The sequence below is a fragment of the Mytilus edulis genome, chromosome 2 (assembly GCF_963676685.1).
Source record: "Mytilus edulis chromosome 2, xbMytEdul2.2, whole genome shotgun sequence".
NCBI lineage: Eukaryota > Metazoa > Mollusca > Bivalvia > Mytilida > Mytilidae > Mytilus > Mytilus edulis.
This window is the reverse complement of record NC_092345.1, coordinates 50,034,261-50,051,672: the sequence shown is the minus strand read 5'-3', so window position 1 is coordinate 50,051,672 and position 17,412 is coordinate 50,034,261. Positions and strand designations below refer to the sequence as shown.

Here is a 17,412-nt window from a genome sequence, read left to right as displayed (position 1 = left end):
AGAGTCGTGTCATTCAGGAAGTAAATACAAGAAAAAATGAATCTGTTCATGCGCGGGTTGGTTAAAAATAGAGCTCCCTACATATATCTTGTTTAAAAAAATATTTATTTTACTCAGCTATCTTCAAGGCACTATCTTCTTCTGTTACATGAAATTGTGATACTGTGAAATTGACTGATTAGATTTTATTTTAGCCATGATTGCCAAAGTTTGAAGTAGTAGAGACCATTTCCGTGACCTGAGTTTGTTGCACTCTGTGGGTAAAATCCAGTAGTTTTTTTTTAGCCTACTGAGATTTTAATTACTTATTTTCGAATGATGGAACCATATCAAAATAATAAATTGAACACGGGTTGGACAGTCCGTAAACTGTCACACAAGAAATAGATTGAATGTTGCATGTACATTAGTCCAATTTGTAATGTTGTCTTTACGTCCTTCCACATTCTTTTTTTTCAAAATCCGGGATCCGCTTTCGAATATATTATTATGGGAGTCTGTCAATGGAGCTAGAGATACATTTAACGAACTTGACTGGCTACACAACCCTTGCACGGTAGATAAATACATCATACACAGATACACCGGCTGGTTAAAGGGACAATAAACCAGAAGTGTAAATTGCCCCAGGTATTTTAAGTATATTGTGTGTAATGTGTCAACAGCCACGTGTTAGTGAATTCACAGTCGCTTGAATTGTAGTGATATATGTATGAAAAGAAAATTAAAAAAAGACTGTTATATGTATAATATATATGATTTTTTTTTTTTTAAATACTGTTATATGTATAATATATATGATTTTTTTTTTTTTAAATACTGTTATATGTATAATATATATATATATTATACATATAGCAGTATTTAAAAAAAAATAATTTCATACATATATCACTAAAATTCAAGCGACTGTGGTGAATTCAAAGATAATCAAAATGATCTAATTCACGTGGTAATCTACCATGCAGCTACGCATCATCGCACATCGCAAACAACTAGCTTTGCATTGTAAGATATTTAATTATACCCCCTCTTTGAAAAAAGGGGGGTATACTGTTTTACCTCAGTCCATCAGCCCATCCATCCGTCAGTCTGTCAGTCAGTCCGTCCGTCCCATGAATATTTTTCGTCACATTTTTTGTCAGGAACTACAGGATTTCTGAAATTTGGTTTCAGCCTTGATATAAGTCAGCTATACTTGGAACTTGATGCGTTTTCAGATTCATCACTCAACAACTTCCTGTTTACCGAACACTTGTTTGATTTTACACATGATAGCCAAGTTGAAAATTTTTCGTCACATTTATCTAAGGAACTACAATACAAGGATTTCTGAAATTTGGTTTAAGGGTTAATATAAGCCAGCTATACCGTGGTAACCAAGGTCTGTCGTTTTTAACTGTTTATATGGGAATTGGTGAAGGTCTGTCGTTTTTAACTGTTTATATGGGAATTGGTGAAGGTCTGTCGTTTTTAACTGTTTATATGGGAATTGGTGAAAAAGTCATAGTTCAAAGTCATAAATGAGCGTAAATAAGTGTTCCGTGAAAATTGTTTTCGAAAATCTAATTTGTTCATAATTCTTTTATGTAATAAACTTATTTAAATAAATGTGTACCTTCCCTTGTCTGATCACCAGCATGGCTAAAGGTATTACTCCCAAATGTATTGTGAGGTGACACGTTCAGGTATTCAAGCGATTTCCTGTCGGACTTGCAAGTTCATGCATCGCTTCACTTCTAAGGGTATTGATCAGGTATACGACCGATAACTTGTAACTTTCCATTTTGAACTATCAGGTGTATAGTATAAATCTCTGTCTTGCGTGTCCGATATACTAGTCATTACTAAACGCATAAGCTTGTTTATAAATTACATTTCTGTTGTAAAGAATATTATTTATAAAAATCTAAATAATTCCAAAAAAAAAGATTTGATAAAATAAAAATCTGTTTTCACATTTTTCCAAGGGTAAATTTGGGGAAATGTAAGTACTTGTTCTCAAAAGTGAAGGACAGTTTGAAACATACAAGAAATATTGATTTAACAAACAATACGCAGTTATCGACCATTCTTTTATACGCCTTGATAGAAAGTTACGGAACTATAGATAGTTGCAATTCAAAATTATATACATTTTTACATTGAACATAAGAAAGACACATACATTTTGTTTATTTGGGTTAAAAGTTTTGTAAATAAACTAGTCCTCGTATGACAACAGTATGTTATCATGGGATGTCGATTGACGAAGAAGAAGAAGAGAACTTATTTGAATTAAATACAGGTCGATATTTAACTTGCTTTGGGTTCATCGAAGTTATGGACATAGTAAAATCACAGATTTCTATTTCAACAATATTGTTCTCGAACAAAGGAAGGAGTTGTCATCACAATTGTTGGCTATAATGTATAATGATGTGAACATGGTTCTGAAAGTACATTATGCAAAATTTCCTGTTCCGACATGCATGTTATATATGCCACTGGACAAACACTAATTATCCCCAAGGGATGTGAATATTTTGCTGGAAAACTATTGAGTATCAAAGTTTCAAATTAATTTCGGGATTTATTTTCCTTCTTGGTATTCTATATTCAATAACAGAAAAAAAGAATAAACTGCTTGTCCGCTAAATAGGGATATTCTTGTTATAGTTATATTAAACTAGAGGCTCTAAAGAGCCTGTGTCGCTCACCTTGGTCTATGTGCATATTAAACAAAGGACACAAATGGATTCATGACAAAATTGTATTTTGGTGATGGTGATGTGTTTGAAGTTCTTACTTTACTGAATGATTTTGCTTCTTACAATTATATCTATAATGAACTTTGCCCATTAGTAACAGAGAACTATATTTGGTAAAAATTTACATAAATTTACCAAATTAATGAAAATTGTTAAAAATTGACTATAAAGGGCAATAACTCCTTAAGGGGTCAATTGACCATTTAGGTCATGTTGACTTATTTGTAGATCTTACTTTGCTGAACATTATTGCTGTTTACAGTTTATCGCTATATATCTATAATAGTATTCAAGATAACCAAAAACGGCAAAATTTCTTTAAAAATTACCAATTGGAGGGCAGCAACCCAACAACCAGTTGTCCAATTCATCTGAAAAATTCAGGGCAGATAGATATTGACTTGATTAACAATTTAACTTCTTGTCAGATTTGCTCTAGATGCTTTGGTTTCATAGTTATAAGCCAGAAACTGCATTTTACCCCTATGTTCTATTTTTAGCCGTGGCGGCCATCTTGGTTGAATGGCCAGGTCATCGGACACATTTTTCAAACTAGATACCCCAAAGATGATTGTGGCCTAGTTGTTTCAGTGGAGATTTTGTAAAAGATTACTTAGATTTATGAAAAATGGTTAAAAATTGACTATAAAGGGCAATAACTCCTAAAGGGGTCAACTGACCATTTTGGTCATGTTGACTTATTTGTAGATCTTACTTTGCTGAACATTATTGCTGTTTACAATTTATCTCTATCTATAATAATATTCAAGATAATAACAAAAAACAGCAAAATTTCCTCAAAATTACCAATTCAGGGGCAGCAACCCAACAACCGATTGACCGATTCATCTGAAAATTTCAGGGCAGATAGATCTTGACCTGATAAACATTTATATCCCCATGTCAGATTTCCTCAAAATGCTTTGATTTTTGAGTTATAAGCCAAAAACTGCATTTTACCCCTATGTTCTATTTTTAGCGGTGGCGGCCATCTTGGTTGGTTGACCAGGTCACGCCACACATTTTTTAAACTAGATACCCCAAAGATGATTGTGGCCAAGTTTGAATTAATTTGGCCCAGTAGTTTCAGAGGAGAAGCTTTTTGTAAAAGATTACTTTAATTTACGAAAAATGGTTAAAAATTGACTATAAAGGGCAATAACTCCTAAACGGGTCAACTGACCATTTTGGTCATGTTGACTTATTTGTAGATCTTACTTTGCTGAACATTATTGCTGTTTACAGTTTATCTCTATCTATAATAATATTCAAGATAATAACCAAAAACAGCAAAATTTCCTCAAAATTACCAATTCAGGGGCAGCAACCCAACAACCCATTGACCGATTCATCTGAAAATTTCAGGGAAGATAGATCTTGACCTGATAAACATTTTTATCCCATGTCAGATTTCCTCAAAATGCTTTGGTTTTTGAGTTATAAGCCAAAAACTGCATTTTACCCCTATGTTCTATTTTTAGCGGTGGCGGCCATCTTGGTTGGTTGACCAGGTCACGCCACACATTTTTTAAACTAGATACCCCAAAGATGATTGTGGCCAAGTTTGAATTAATTTGGCCCAGTAGTTTCAGAGGAGAAGATTTTTGTAAAAGATTACTTTAATTTACGAAAAATGGTTAAAAATTGACTATAAAGGGCAATAACTCCTAAACGGGTCAACTGACCATTTTGGTCATGTTGACTTATTTGTAGATCTTACTTTGCTGAACATTATTGCTGTTTACAGTTTATCTCTATCTATAATAATATTCAAGATAATAACCAAAAACAGCAAAATTTCCTCAAAATTACCAATTCAGGGGCAGCAACCCAACAACCGATTGACCGATTCATCTGAAAATTTCAGGGCAGATAGATCTTGACCTGATAAACATTTTTACCCCATGTCAGATTTGCTCTAAATGCTTTGGTTTTCGAGTTATAAGCCAAAAACTGCATTTTACCCCTATGTTCTATTTTTAGCCGTGGCAGCCATCTTGGTTGGTTGACCGGGTCACGCCACACATTTTTTAAACTAGATACCCCAATGATGATTGTGGCCAAGTTTGGTTTGATTTGGCCCAGTAGTTTCAGAGGAGAAGATTTTTGTAAAAGTTAACGACGACGACGACGACGGACGACGGACGACGGACGACGGACGACGGACGCCGGACGCCAAGTGATGAGAAAAGCTCACTTGGCCCTTCGGGCCAGGTGAGCTAAAAATAGGGATATATGACATTAAATTGGTTCTGTCTTTTTTTTTAAACATCGTTAAAAAGATGTGTGTCTAAGGTGAACGACACAAGAACCCTGTAATACTAGTACGAGAGCATATAAACATTCCTTCTCAATAATATGGTTGTATTGGAAATCTTTTCATACAGATTGACAACTCATGGTCCGATATGCATGTAATATTTGCCACATGACGCCCATAATTCTTTCTACCATCATCATCTTATTCTTTGATATTGCTGTAAACATCGATGGTTCACACCCAAACAAAATGGGAGTAATGTACCTTCTGATAGCTTCTCCGTGTTATACACTTGTGAAACTTAATATATAGACGAAATTTCGGTATTGAAATGAATCTACATCTCACAAACAGGATTTTTAAATAACGATTTTGAGCAATCGTTGTAGGTTCATGAATATTCATATGGTGCTTTTCTTTAGAGCCAATTGGAAAAAACGTATATTTAAATAAAGTTTACATTATTAAACATATTCCTCAGAAATCAGTTATCATAAAACCATACGAGTTATGATAAACCTTGATAAAACACAGTTCTGTTATCATAAAACATAAAAGAATGCACTATGTAAACTGGAGTAAAATTATGAGAGTTCTAAGCACTGTACATGTACTATAGTAAAGTTGTAAGTCTGTTCTGTCACAAAACTTGTAAGCGATGGTCCATGCAGTTATATTCATGTCTGGAAATGTCCTTGGCTGTTTATCCAAAAGATATAGTCTGGTTTTTTTCTGTTTCCCATCGTTTTTTGAGAAATGCATTTAAGAGTGAATCGTTAACTGTGTAAAGACCAGTGGCAAATATCTCTCTGTTCGTTCTGTCGATTTGGGAAGATATTTTCTAATTCATTTGAAAATATCTCTATGTGTTTGCAATGTTCAATGCTTGGACTTTGAAAAGGCGCTAATAAAGCTAACTAAATATTATTTTGATAAAAGAGGTAATACAACAAATTTAATTTTTCAAACAAATAATTCTGTAAACATTGCGTGTGAGGGTTTACACGGAGTTAAAAGAAAAGACAACAGGGCAAATCTGATGAAAAAAAAATCCCGAAAATTCGTAGTAACAGGAAATTAAACAGTAATTGAAACCCCCTCCTCAAACAAATGTACCTCATGACCTGTATTATGCTGAGGTACAATTTTTTTGGTGAAAAAAATATAGAATGCTGGAAGTGTTTCGATGTGCTATTGGAAAATCCTTTGAAAAAAATGGGTAGGGTTCACCAGGCCACGGCTTAGGTAGCACTTCACAGAAAATATAGTTACAATTGAGCCACAGAATGTTGAATAACCTTCCAACCCTGGCCTTCTAATACGTTAGGCCAACTGTTAGTGTCATACATGCAAAACTACAGACCTATCTACGGAGTGCTACCATACTCACATGCTCCCGATACTAGTATGTTGAAGAAGTAATGAAATTAATAGAACCAGAGCCGGATTTAGTGGGGAATGGCGTTAATGAGAGTTTATAATAGTCTTGATTTGATTGATTGATATACATGGAAGTTTTTAACGACACTGACTCAATGACTGGCTATACAACACATAGAAGCTTTTGACGACATTGACTGCCTAAACAGCCCTTTGAGTTTCTCAGTCGGCTATAAAGGGGGAATGACACGGTGTCCGCCCCCTTTTGTTGAAAAATAAATATTGATTATATAGGGAATCACTTGAGAATGACTGGAGCTGGTCCTCTCATGACATTATCAGTTAGTCTCCCCTCTCCTTATATATAAAAAAAATCTGGATCTGCCACTGAGAACAAGTTTAATAAATTAAAAAAAAGAATGTGTCACTAGTATACACGGATGCCCAATCCGCACTATCATTTTCTATGTTTAACAGACCAAGGACTTTCTTTAATTAGTATAGAAAGTCCCTGAGTGGACTGAGGAAATGAGGTAATTCTAATTTGGCATTAAATTTAGAAAGATCATATCATTGTGAACATGTGTACTAAGTTTAAAATTGATTGGATATCAACTTCATCAAACACTACCTCGACCAAAAACTTCAACCTGAAGCGGGACAGACGGACGAACGAACAAACGAACAGACAGACCAGAAACAATGCTGAGAATGGAACATCCAAAGTATATATTTTTAATCTTTATTGCAAAATTACACCCATAAGGGTCAAGCAATATAAACAAACATTGTAATATAAGGTAATCTTATACACTCCCATTCCTGAAACACAAACAAAATTAAAAGTCATCTGATTGCAATCTTATTACTGTTAATACTGATGAAGTCGCTTTATCATTGATTTATAAGATACAAGTTGTGACCTTCGAAATTGTTTTATATTATTTTATTTGTATATTTTCCTATAGACTTTTAAGGTACCTCCGTTGTCCTTAAAAAAATCCCTTCCAATAATATCCAAAACTTCATCGTTGATTTGAAAAAAAAATGATTTTAGATTTTCGATTATCAATTGAAATGAACCTACTAGAGCCTCAACTTTCAAGCTCACAATCATTACACACCACTTTAACCCTGAGTTGACATTCCACAATCGGTCAGTAACATCACCTGTTTATAGTTACAGGGTATTTCCCGCCGTTAGACAATCCCGTGCAGTCGACACAATTGATTTTTAACATTCTCTATTATGAGCGAGGTCAAGTTTTAGATCAAGTTAATTACATATATTGTTAACGTTAATTATTTAATTATTAAAAAAAAACGTATCATCATTTCTTTTCTTTTCTTTTTTTTTTGCTAGTATAGTAAATAAATCTCAATCCCGGGATGTAGATACACTTAACATTAGACCTGGAAGTGCCTTCTTATAAATGGAGAAACTGTCTTTCACATTAAAATTTAAAAGAATATTATCGCTCAGGCATATTTTAAATTTTGTAATAAGATGATTGATTGTTGGTTGTTTAACTTCCAGTGGCAAATATTCCATAAATGTCAGGACGAACTTAGTTTTAAGACCGAACTCTCAAAAGATAATTGAACAAGAGGCTCTTAAGAGCCTGAATCGCTCACCTTAATTCTTTTGGTTAAATCTCTCATCAATGATTATTTTGGCTTTTCAATTTATTCAAATGTTTTTTGGATCGTCCTATTTTCTTCCAAAGTTCTATTTTAGCCATAGGAGCTATGTTTCTTGACATACAAGGAAATAAAATATAAAATTTATACTAGATACTCTGAAACTCATTTAGCCTAAGTTTGGCTGAAATTGATACAGCAGTTTCAAAGGAGAAGATTTTTTAAAGTAAGTCAACATGATGAACAAATTGTGAAAAAAGTCTTTAAAGGGCAATAACTCCTTAAGGGATCAATTGACAATTTTGGTCAAATTGACTTAATTGAAGATCTTACTTTGCTGAACATTATTGCTGTTTACAGTTTATTTCTATCTATAATTATATTCAAGATAATAAACAAAAACAGCAAAATTTCTTTAAAATTATCAATTCAGGGGCAGCAACCCAACAACAGGTTGTCTGATTCATCTGAAAATTTCAGGGCAGATAGATCTTGACCTGATAAACAATATTACCCAACGTCAGATTTGCTCTAAATGCTTTGTTTTTTGAGTTATAAGCCAAAAACTGCATTTGACCCCTATGTTTTATTTTTAGCAATGGCGACCATGTTTGTTGATAGATCATAACTTCGGATACAATTTACAAACTAGATACCCTAAGGAACATTCAGTTAAAGTTTGGAAGTATTTGGCCCAGTAGTTTCAGAGGAGAAGATTTTTGTAAAAGATTACTAAGATTTACGAAAAATGGTTAAAAATTGACTATAAAGGGCAATAACTCCTAAAGGGGTCAACTGACCATTTCCGTCATGTTGACTTATTTGTAAATCTTACTTTGCTGAACATTATTGCTGTTTACAGTTTATCTCTATCTATAATAATATTCAAGATAATAACCAAAAACAGCAAAATTTCTTTAAAATTACCAATTCAGGGGCAGTAACCCAACAACAGGTTGTCTGATTCATCTGAAAATTTCAGGGCAGATAGATCTTGACCTGATAAACAATCTTACCCCATGTCAGATTTGCTCTAAATGCTTTGGTTTTTGAGTTATAAGCCAAAAACTGCATTTGACCCCTATGTTCTATTTTTAGCAATGGCGACCATGTTTGTTGATAGATCATAACTTCGGATACAATTTACAAACTAGATACCCTAAGAAACATTCATTTAAAGTTTGGAAGTATTTGGCCCAGTAGTTTCAGAGGAGAAGATTTTTGTAAAAGATTACTAAGATTTACGAAAAATGGTTAAAAATTGACTATAAAGGGCAATAACTCCTAAAGGGGTCAACTGACCATTTCCGTCATGTTGACTTATTTGTAAATCTTACTTTGCTGAACATTATTCCTGTTTACAGTTTATCTCTATCTATAATAATATTCAAGATAATAACCAAAAACAGCAAAATTTCCTTAAAATTACCAATTCAGGGGCAGCAACCCAACAACGGGTTGTCTGATTCATCTGAAAATTTCAGGGCAGATAGATCTTGACCTGATAAACAATTTTACCCCATGTCAGATTTGCTCTAAATGCTTTGGTTTTTGAGTTATAAGCCAAAAACTGCATTTGACCCCTATGTTCTATTTTTAGCAATGGCGACCATGTTTGTTGATAGATCAAAACTTCGGATAAAATTTATAAATTAAATACCCTAAGGAACATTCATTTAAAGTTTGAAAGTATTTGGCCCAGTAGTTTCAGAGGAGAAGATTCTTGAAATAGTTTACGACGACGACAGACGACGACAGACGACTGACGACGACGGACGCCAAGTGATGGCATAAGCTCACTTGTCCCTTCGGGACAGGTGAGCTAAAAACAGTAATGATGACAGAAGAACTTTGATACGTGTGAAATAACCATCCAATCTTTTAAATATAACTTATTTACATTTCAAAAAGTAACAGATTAGTTTACAAGACGTGCATTGACGTACTTTCATATCTTTAAAATGGAACTTCTTTGTCTAAAAGACAACCCACGAGTTGTCGAAATCCAGTTGCATGCATACTATATACATACATATGCATATTATGCATCGACGATCGTTGTATTACGTAACATACTGCTATACCAATTGACCCCTGATATCAACTAAGGTTAGAACTTCCTCCAGGCCGATCATTTTATTTTTGTTCCAATAAACGGTTCTTGAATCAATTATAATTTCTGAAGTATTTACGATGAAAGCATTATTCTCAAATCGTCTTACACAATGATAAAATTGTATTTATACCACAATTGAAAAGTAATTTAATAAAACAAATGACAGATGAACTGATAAATTATAAAGATGAATGCATGTCCATATGCTCATATATATATACACATTCGGACTAAAATTCGCAACTTGTTATTATCTCATCGTAGCATATTGTTAATTTTGCTAATATATGCCTTCAACCCCAAGAGGTATAAATGTGCATTTCATTCTGAAAGATTAATAGATCAGCAGGTGATCAAGACCGTTTTAAAAATTCCTATTTGCCAATGAAGTTTAAATGATCTGCGTCCTCAGAAATACACATGTATTTTCCCATCATAAAAGTAAACCTTTAACCCCGAGAAATATATAATCTGTTTCTCTCTAAATTTACAGAAACATTATGTGATAAATTTTTGAAAATTCCTTATATCTCAATGGATTAATGATACTAGTAGTTCTGTAAACTTCTACATATATCACAATCTGTACCTCAATACAACCGTCCCTCACACTTAACGGATTATACAACGATCAATTAATGATTGAACGTCGCTCACGCATAACGGATTATACAACCGACCTTTTAATAACCGTCGCTCACGCATCACTGGTTCTATCAATGACTCAATACACACCCGTTTTATCGGACAAACGGATAATTCCCTGAGACACGGAAAATCTCCAGAGAACCACAAAATATTCTGTAAAACGGAAAATTTACGATGAACCTCTATTTATTATCCGTTCCGCGCAGATTGGCCAAAAAATCACGGTGATTTTCCAAATAGGTCTGCCAGTGAGTATTGTTAGTCAACAATTAACTTACGAACTGAATGTAAAATTCCCTTTATTATGATCTACCCACTATAAAGAAGATATACTAAGCCTTCTCTAACGCAAGTAAATGTTACTTGTGATCAGGTAACTGTTTGCATTTACATATTACCTGAAATTAGTGATTTTATGCTGAGGTCTTTCGTCATAACTATGAATTTCTTCCTCATCCCCGGTAAACACAGATAATTTAGGATCTGTTAAGGCAACATACTCTTCTACCTAAACAAAATACAAAACAAAACCTTCTATAAAATAACTATGGATTCATTTATTGGTAAATAGTAGAAACCAATTTTTTGTGGATTGAAGGAAAGTGTTTTTTTTTCATGTATATTTGATTTTAGTTTTGCCATAAAATGTTCTCTATAAGCATAAGAGTCAATTACTACTTTCATGAAATTTTTAATTCATGGTTTCCCTGTATCCATGGTTTCCCTGTATTCATGGTTTCCATGTATCCAGGAAATCCAAGGAAAATTAGTACCCAACTGGTATCAATGAATCCACCTTAGGCATGTAGATTGAATAAAATTTCAGCTTAATAGTTCAGATCTTTTCGTTTTTAACATATTTGTCAGTATGATTTAAGGATAATTCTAAATTTTCAGGGGTCTTGTTAGCCTGGATGTCAAAAAGTTTATCTCCAGCAATCACTAGCCTGGTAACACTTAAGTACAGCATATTTTCCCACACAAAATTATTTTTTGAGCAGTATTCATTCATTGCTTCTTCTAGGCCAATTATAGAAAAAATCTGAAACCTTCATGTATCGCACTCTGCCTGGTTCTTACAAAGAGCTGTACTTAATTTTCGAGTAGAACCCTGCTAAAGGCAGGATGGTTTGACCCATTTCTTAATGGACTAGGTAGGATTGAAACTTTGACTGCCAAAAGTAGTGGTTCTCTTCGTTTTTTGGCTCTTTCCACCAATATAAACTAACAGTAATGATGTAGCCAAGTTTGCTCACAGCTAATGGCCTAATGCTTGTAGAGTAAAACTTTGGAAGGTTTGCTTGCTTTGTTTGTATAAATATTAATTCAAGCTTTGTAATTAAGATTGACATCTTCAAGCATAATATATATAGACATATTTTAATCTGTGTATATTATATTTTAATTTGATCGGATGTTATCCCAATTACAATTGTACAATATAAAAACAAAGCAAACAAGCCAAACAAAGTCTTTGTTGACATGCATTAAGAAATAAGCTGAAATGGTGTTCCTATTTTACTTACTGCATCATCAGTAGCTCCTGGGAACATTATCAAGTCACCATCAATTAACTGCTTACATTCTCGACACTTTGCTGGTGGTCCTTTGTTCACAACTTCTTTAATCTCTGTCTCTGAAGAACTGAAAGTCATATAAATTTTAATTGACTTAATGCCAATTATTAATGTCAATATATAATCCTTGAAAAACAAAATTATTTCACATACAAACATCCATTATGTATTCTGTTTGTTTGCTTATTCCACATTTGCTAGAGATATAGGGGAGGGTTTAGATCTTACAAAACATGTTAACCACACCGTTATTTGCACTTGTCTTAAGTCAGGAACCTCAAGCCTTTGTAAGTCTAGTGTCTTTTTTTATTTTGGTTCATTTATGTGTTTTAGTGTGTTGTACATTTGACAAATTTTTTATTGTTTTTGTGCCAACAATAAAGGCATCTAAATATCTTAAATTATGCTTAATAGCTAGTAGATACATTTGTATTTTAAAATATTACCGTATAATTAGGATCATTATGATGTTATGTGGATAAAATTATATCCGTTTTCAAAAGCTTAATAGACAGAGCGTCATCCTTACCATGGCATCCATTTTGATGATTGAAAAAATAGATGGCAAAATGGGGAGATAATTTTGAGGAAGAATAATTTTTACTGTTAAAAAATCTTCCTGCCTGGAAAACATTTTTGAATTTTGTGGTAAATGTTGTTTAAAAAAAGTTGAATTTGTTTTCCGTTAAAAATGATGTCAGTAATTAGCAATAAATCAAATGCAAGGAAGGCAATTTTTTTTTTTATCAGATATCTCTCTATATTTCTCAAAAATCCTGTCAATTCAAAAATATTTTCACACACAGAATATCAGATATACCTTTTATTTTCAGTCTCCATTTCTTCACTTTTTTCTCCATTTTCTACTTTAGCTTTCTTTGTTTCCTTTTCTTCTACTTCTTCTTGTTTAACTTCTTCGTCAGCTGTAGATTTTCTCTTTCCTGGACTGTAAAGATTATTAGGTTTTTGTAATTAAATGCTTTATTCGCTGTAAATACAAAACTTATGAAATTGGTAATAAACAGCTGCGCCATGAGCTCATGATACACCCTTTGTCTTGTGTGAGAAGTTTTATGCAATAATCATAAATAGTTCCTGAGATACAGCGTGACGTGTGAAAAAAAACCTTTTTTGGAAAAAAAAACAACTCAACAACTCCAAAATAAAATTTTGAATCATCAACAAAAATATACAGATCTTTAGATTAATATAATTAAGAAGTGTGTTAAGTTTTAAGCAATAGTCATTAATGGTTTTTAAGATACGATGCTAAATATTAACCCCCCCCCCCCCCCCCTCTTTTTTACAAAAAAACTCAATAACTCCAAAATGAAATTTTGAATCATCAACAAAAAGTATACAGATCTTTAGATGAATATAACTAAGTGTGTGAAGTTTTAAGCAATAATCATAATTCGTTAATGAGATATGGCGGGACATGTGACCCCTCCCCCTTTTTAAAACAAGAGTGCACACACTGAAATGTCTCGCCTTCTTTACTAATCATTGATATTATGTTGAAAGTCCTAAGTATAAAGCTTTAACAACTGCCACATAAACTTAACATAAACCAAGATAGCTAAACAAAGACAAATGAACCATGAAAATGAGGTCAAGGTCAGATGAACCATGCCAGGCAGACATGTACAGCTAAAAATGCTTCCATACAATAAATATAGTTGACCTATTACTTATAGTTTAAGAAAAACAGACCAAAACACAAAAACTTAACACTGCAATGAACCGTGAAATTGAGGTCATGGTCAAATAAAACCTGCAGGACTTACATATAGATCATAAAATATTTCCATACACCAAATATAGTTGACCTTTGGAATATAATATTAGATAAAAAGACCAAAACACAAAAACTTAACTTTAACCACTGAACCATGAAAATGAGGTCAAGGTCAGATGACATCTGCCCGTTAGACATGTACACCTTACAATCATTCCATACAACAAATATAGTAGACTTATTGCACAAAGTATGGGAAAAATAGACCAAAACACAAAAACTTAACTATAACCACTGAACCATGAAAATGAGGTCAAGGTCAGATGACACCTGCCAGTTGGACATGTACACCTAACAGTCCTTCCATACACCGAATATACTAGCCCTATTGCTTATAGTATCTGAGATATGGACTTGACCACCAAAACTTAACCTTGTTCACTGATCCATGAAATGAGGTCGAGGTCAAGTGAAAACTGTCTGACGGGCATGAGGACCTTGCAAGGTACGCACTTTTTTTTCAAGTGGTCACTGAACCATGAAAATGAGGTCAAGGACATTGGACATGTGACTGACGGAAACTTCGTAACATGAAGCATCTATATACAAAGTATGAAGCATCCAGGTCTTCCACCTTCTAAAATATAAAGCTTTTAAGGAGTTAGCTAACGCCGCCAGATCACTATCCCTCTGTCGAGCTTTCTGCAACAAAAGTTGCAGGCTCGACAAAAACCTCAATAACTCTTAAAACAAAATTTTGAATCATCACCAAAAAGTATACAGATCTTTGGATTAATATAATTAAGAAGTGTGTGAAGTTTAAAGCAGTAATCAGAAATCGTTTTTTTAGATACAGCGCTACATGTAAAAAATACACACTCCTGTTTTAGTTAAGTCCTGTAACTCAAAAAGTTTAAATCCTATTATCACCAAAAAGTATACAGATCATTTGACAACCATAATAAACAACTGTCTTAAGTTTAATGAAATTTGGATAAGTGGTTCTCAAGATACAGTGCGACATGTGGACACTGGACAGACGCCAGACATTTGTATACCATAATACGTTCCGTCATTTCAAAATTTTGACGGGCATATAAAAAGTAAGAAATAGTGGATACCATAAATATTCGTATCTAAATTGTTTGGAATGTTGGAATATGCAAGTACATGAGGAAAATTTAATTTCTTGGGGGAAAAAAAACACTGGCAACAAAACAGCTAAACCAATTAATCCAAATGATTTTTTCTTTTTTCAAATATTAGCATTTTTTTTCAAATCTGACAATTTTTCAATATGATGTTCCTTCAATAATCATTTCATCAAGGCTAGACTAACTTTTTCATTTTCTTAAAACCATTTTTTTCTGATGATTAAAAGACGAGATAAGTAATGGTATCATACAATGTTTTATTATCAGTGATTATCCAGGGTAAATTTCCTTAAATTTCTCCTTTTATAGGTAATAAATGATAGGCCCTTTCATCCTATTTTAAGCTGAATCACTTGTACACCAATACATGTGAAAATTGATTAAATCACTTTGTATATACTATACATACATACTTAGCAACATAGTTTATAATTAAAAACTCACGTTCTTGAGAACATAGATGCTATAGAAGGCTGATTTACATTTGACTTCTTCCCTTTTCTTCCTTTTGACTTCTTACTTGGTGTTTCTAATGTATTGATAAAATTAACAATCTTATTTACAAATAATAATGATTATGTAGTAGCGAACAACAAATAAAAGTACTTAGATGTGTAGACTGGTCTTTTTGGGATGATTATTTGCAAACACATAGATGCTTACACCATTTCACCTTATGGAGTAGGCTATATAAGGGCTATTGCATTAAAATGTATGTGGGAAGGTTAGATAGGATTTTCAAAATATCCCAGTGTTCTCCCCAGGCCGATATGACGAACTTGCTTAAGATCACAAAAGTTCACTCTAAAAAAAGAGTTATGTGCCCTTGAATTTTGCGCCTTAAAAAAATCCTGGGGAGAACACTGTTTAATCCCTACAACCAAGAACCATTTATTTTTAAGATAATTTTTTATAATGCTAACAGACAAATACTGAAAAAAAGACCCTTGACCCTCATTCAATAACTAAACTTCACTTCCTACCCTCCCAAATTTTAATGGAATAGCCATAAGGCTCTATCAATTCAAATAAAGATGATTCAAAGTTCGTTGTCATAAAAGTATCATCTGTAATTTTCCACATTCTAGCATTTTGTCATGTCAGGCCTTATAGAGCTTGCTTATTGTTGAATGCCATACAGTGAAATATAGTTTTTAACATTGAAGTATTTTGTTTGCTATACATGTACCTGTATTAATAAATAACCTTTGTGACTCGCAGATTTGTCTATCAAATCCTGTGATTTATGTTCCCTACTTGTATGTCTAAAGGCAGTTGATATCCAGGAGAATTTTGGCAACTTTTTTATGAAATGAAATGTGTTTGTCATCTGGTATGTTAAACCATTCTCAAAGGGGGCTCTCATATGTATTATTTCCTCAAAAATTTAATAACCCAGGCAGCATTTTCAAGACGTCAGCAGAAGCCATGTTGGTCTGTCCAGAGCTTTCGGATAAAATTATTGTTGTTGACCATTATCATATAAGGATGAAGTAGGCCAAGCTTACAAGGTATTAATTTCAAGGAAGAAGATATTATGAATGTCAAACCTTCATCTTTTCTTTCTTCAATTTCCATAGATTCTTCCTGCAAAACACAAAAAGAATAAAATATCTTTTTTTATATTTGTCTACTGATATCCTACAATTAATTTAAGAGCAAAAGCTTTTAAAATAAATTATTTCTTATTTGCCTCTAGCATCACTTAAGAGACTGTAGAAATGTACAGTTGGTGCATTAAAATACAAATCTATTTTCACAGTGATTTTTGTAGAATGTGAGGCCACAATTAAAAATATTTCAGTTTGCCCAAACCCGACCCATGATGACTGGGTGTGGGTAGGTAGGTAGGCAAATTTTTTTTTTTTTTTTTTTATCCGAATTTGCATGAAAATATTAAAAGATCTTAAAACAGTATATCTTTTTTTTTTCTGTCAAACCTTTGTAGAGACAACCAATAGCCATGAATTTAAAACCTCTATAAATAAATTAGTCTACTATATGATTTGTTTCCTGAGATGTTTATAACCCTGACAATTGCTAACTGTGTGAAAGGGCTGTTGGATTTGTGAAGTGATTTTCAACAGTTCCATCAACACAATGTTTGTGTAAAAAAAATTTAAGCTGATTATGTAATGATTAAATTAG

General features: G+C 33.1%; 1 protein-coding gene across 1 annotated transcript in view; it reads right to left on the bottom strand.

Annotated features, from left to right (window-relative positions):
* The window catches only part of LOC139510204 (DNA (cytosine-5)-methyltransferase PliMCI-like), a 57,039-nt gene that overhangs the window by 35,916 nt on the left and 3,711 nt on the right, over positions 1-17,412 (bottom strand). Inside the window, exons 5-9 of the mRNA XM_071296664.1 lie at positions 16,815-16,851; positions 15,709-15,793; positions 13,193-13,318; positions 12,322-12,439; positions 11,194-11,303 (exon numbers count right to left, since the gene is read on the bottom strand). Coding sequence (XP_071152765.1) covers positions 11,194-11,303; positions 12,322-12,439; positions 13,193-13,318; positions 15,709-15,793; positions 16,815-16,851 — 476 coding nt within the window. The remainder of the gene's footprint in view (positions 1-11,193; positions 11,304-12,321; positions 12,440-13,192; positions 13,319-15,708; positions 15,794-16,814; positions 16,852-17,412) is intronic.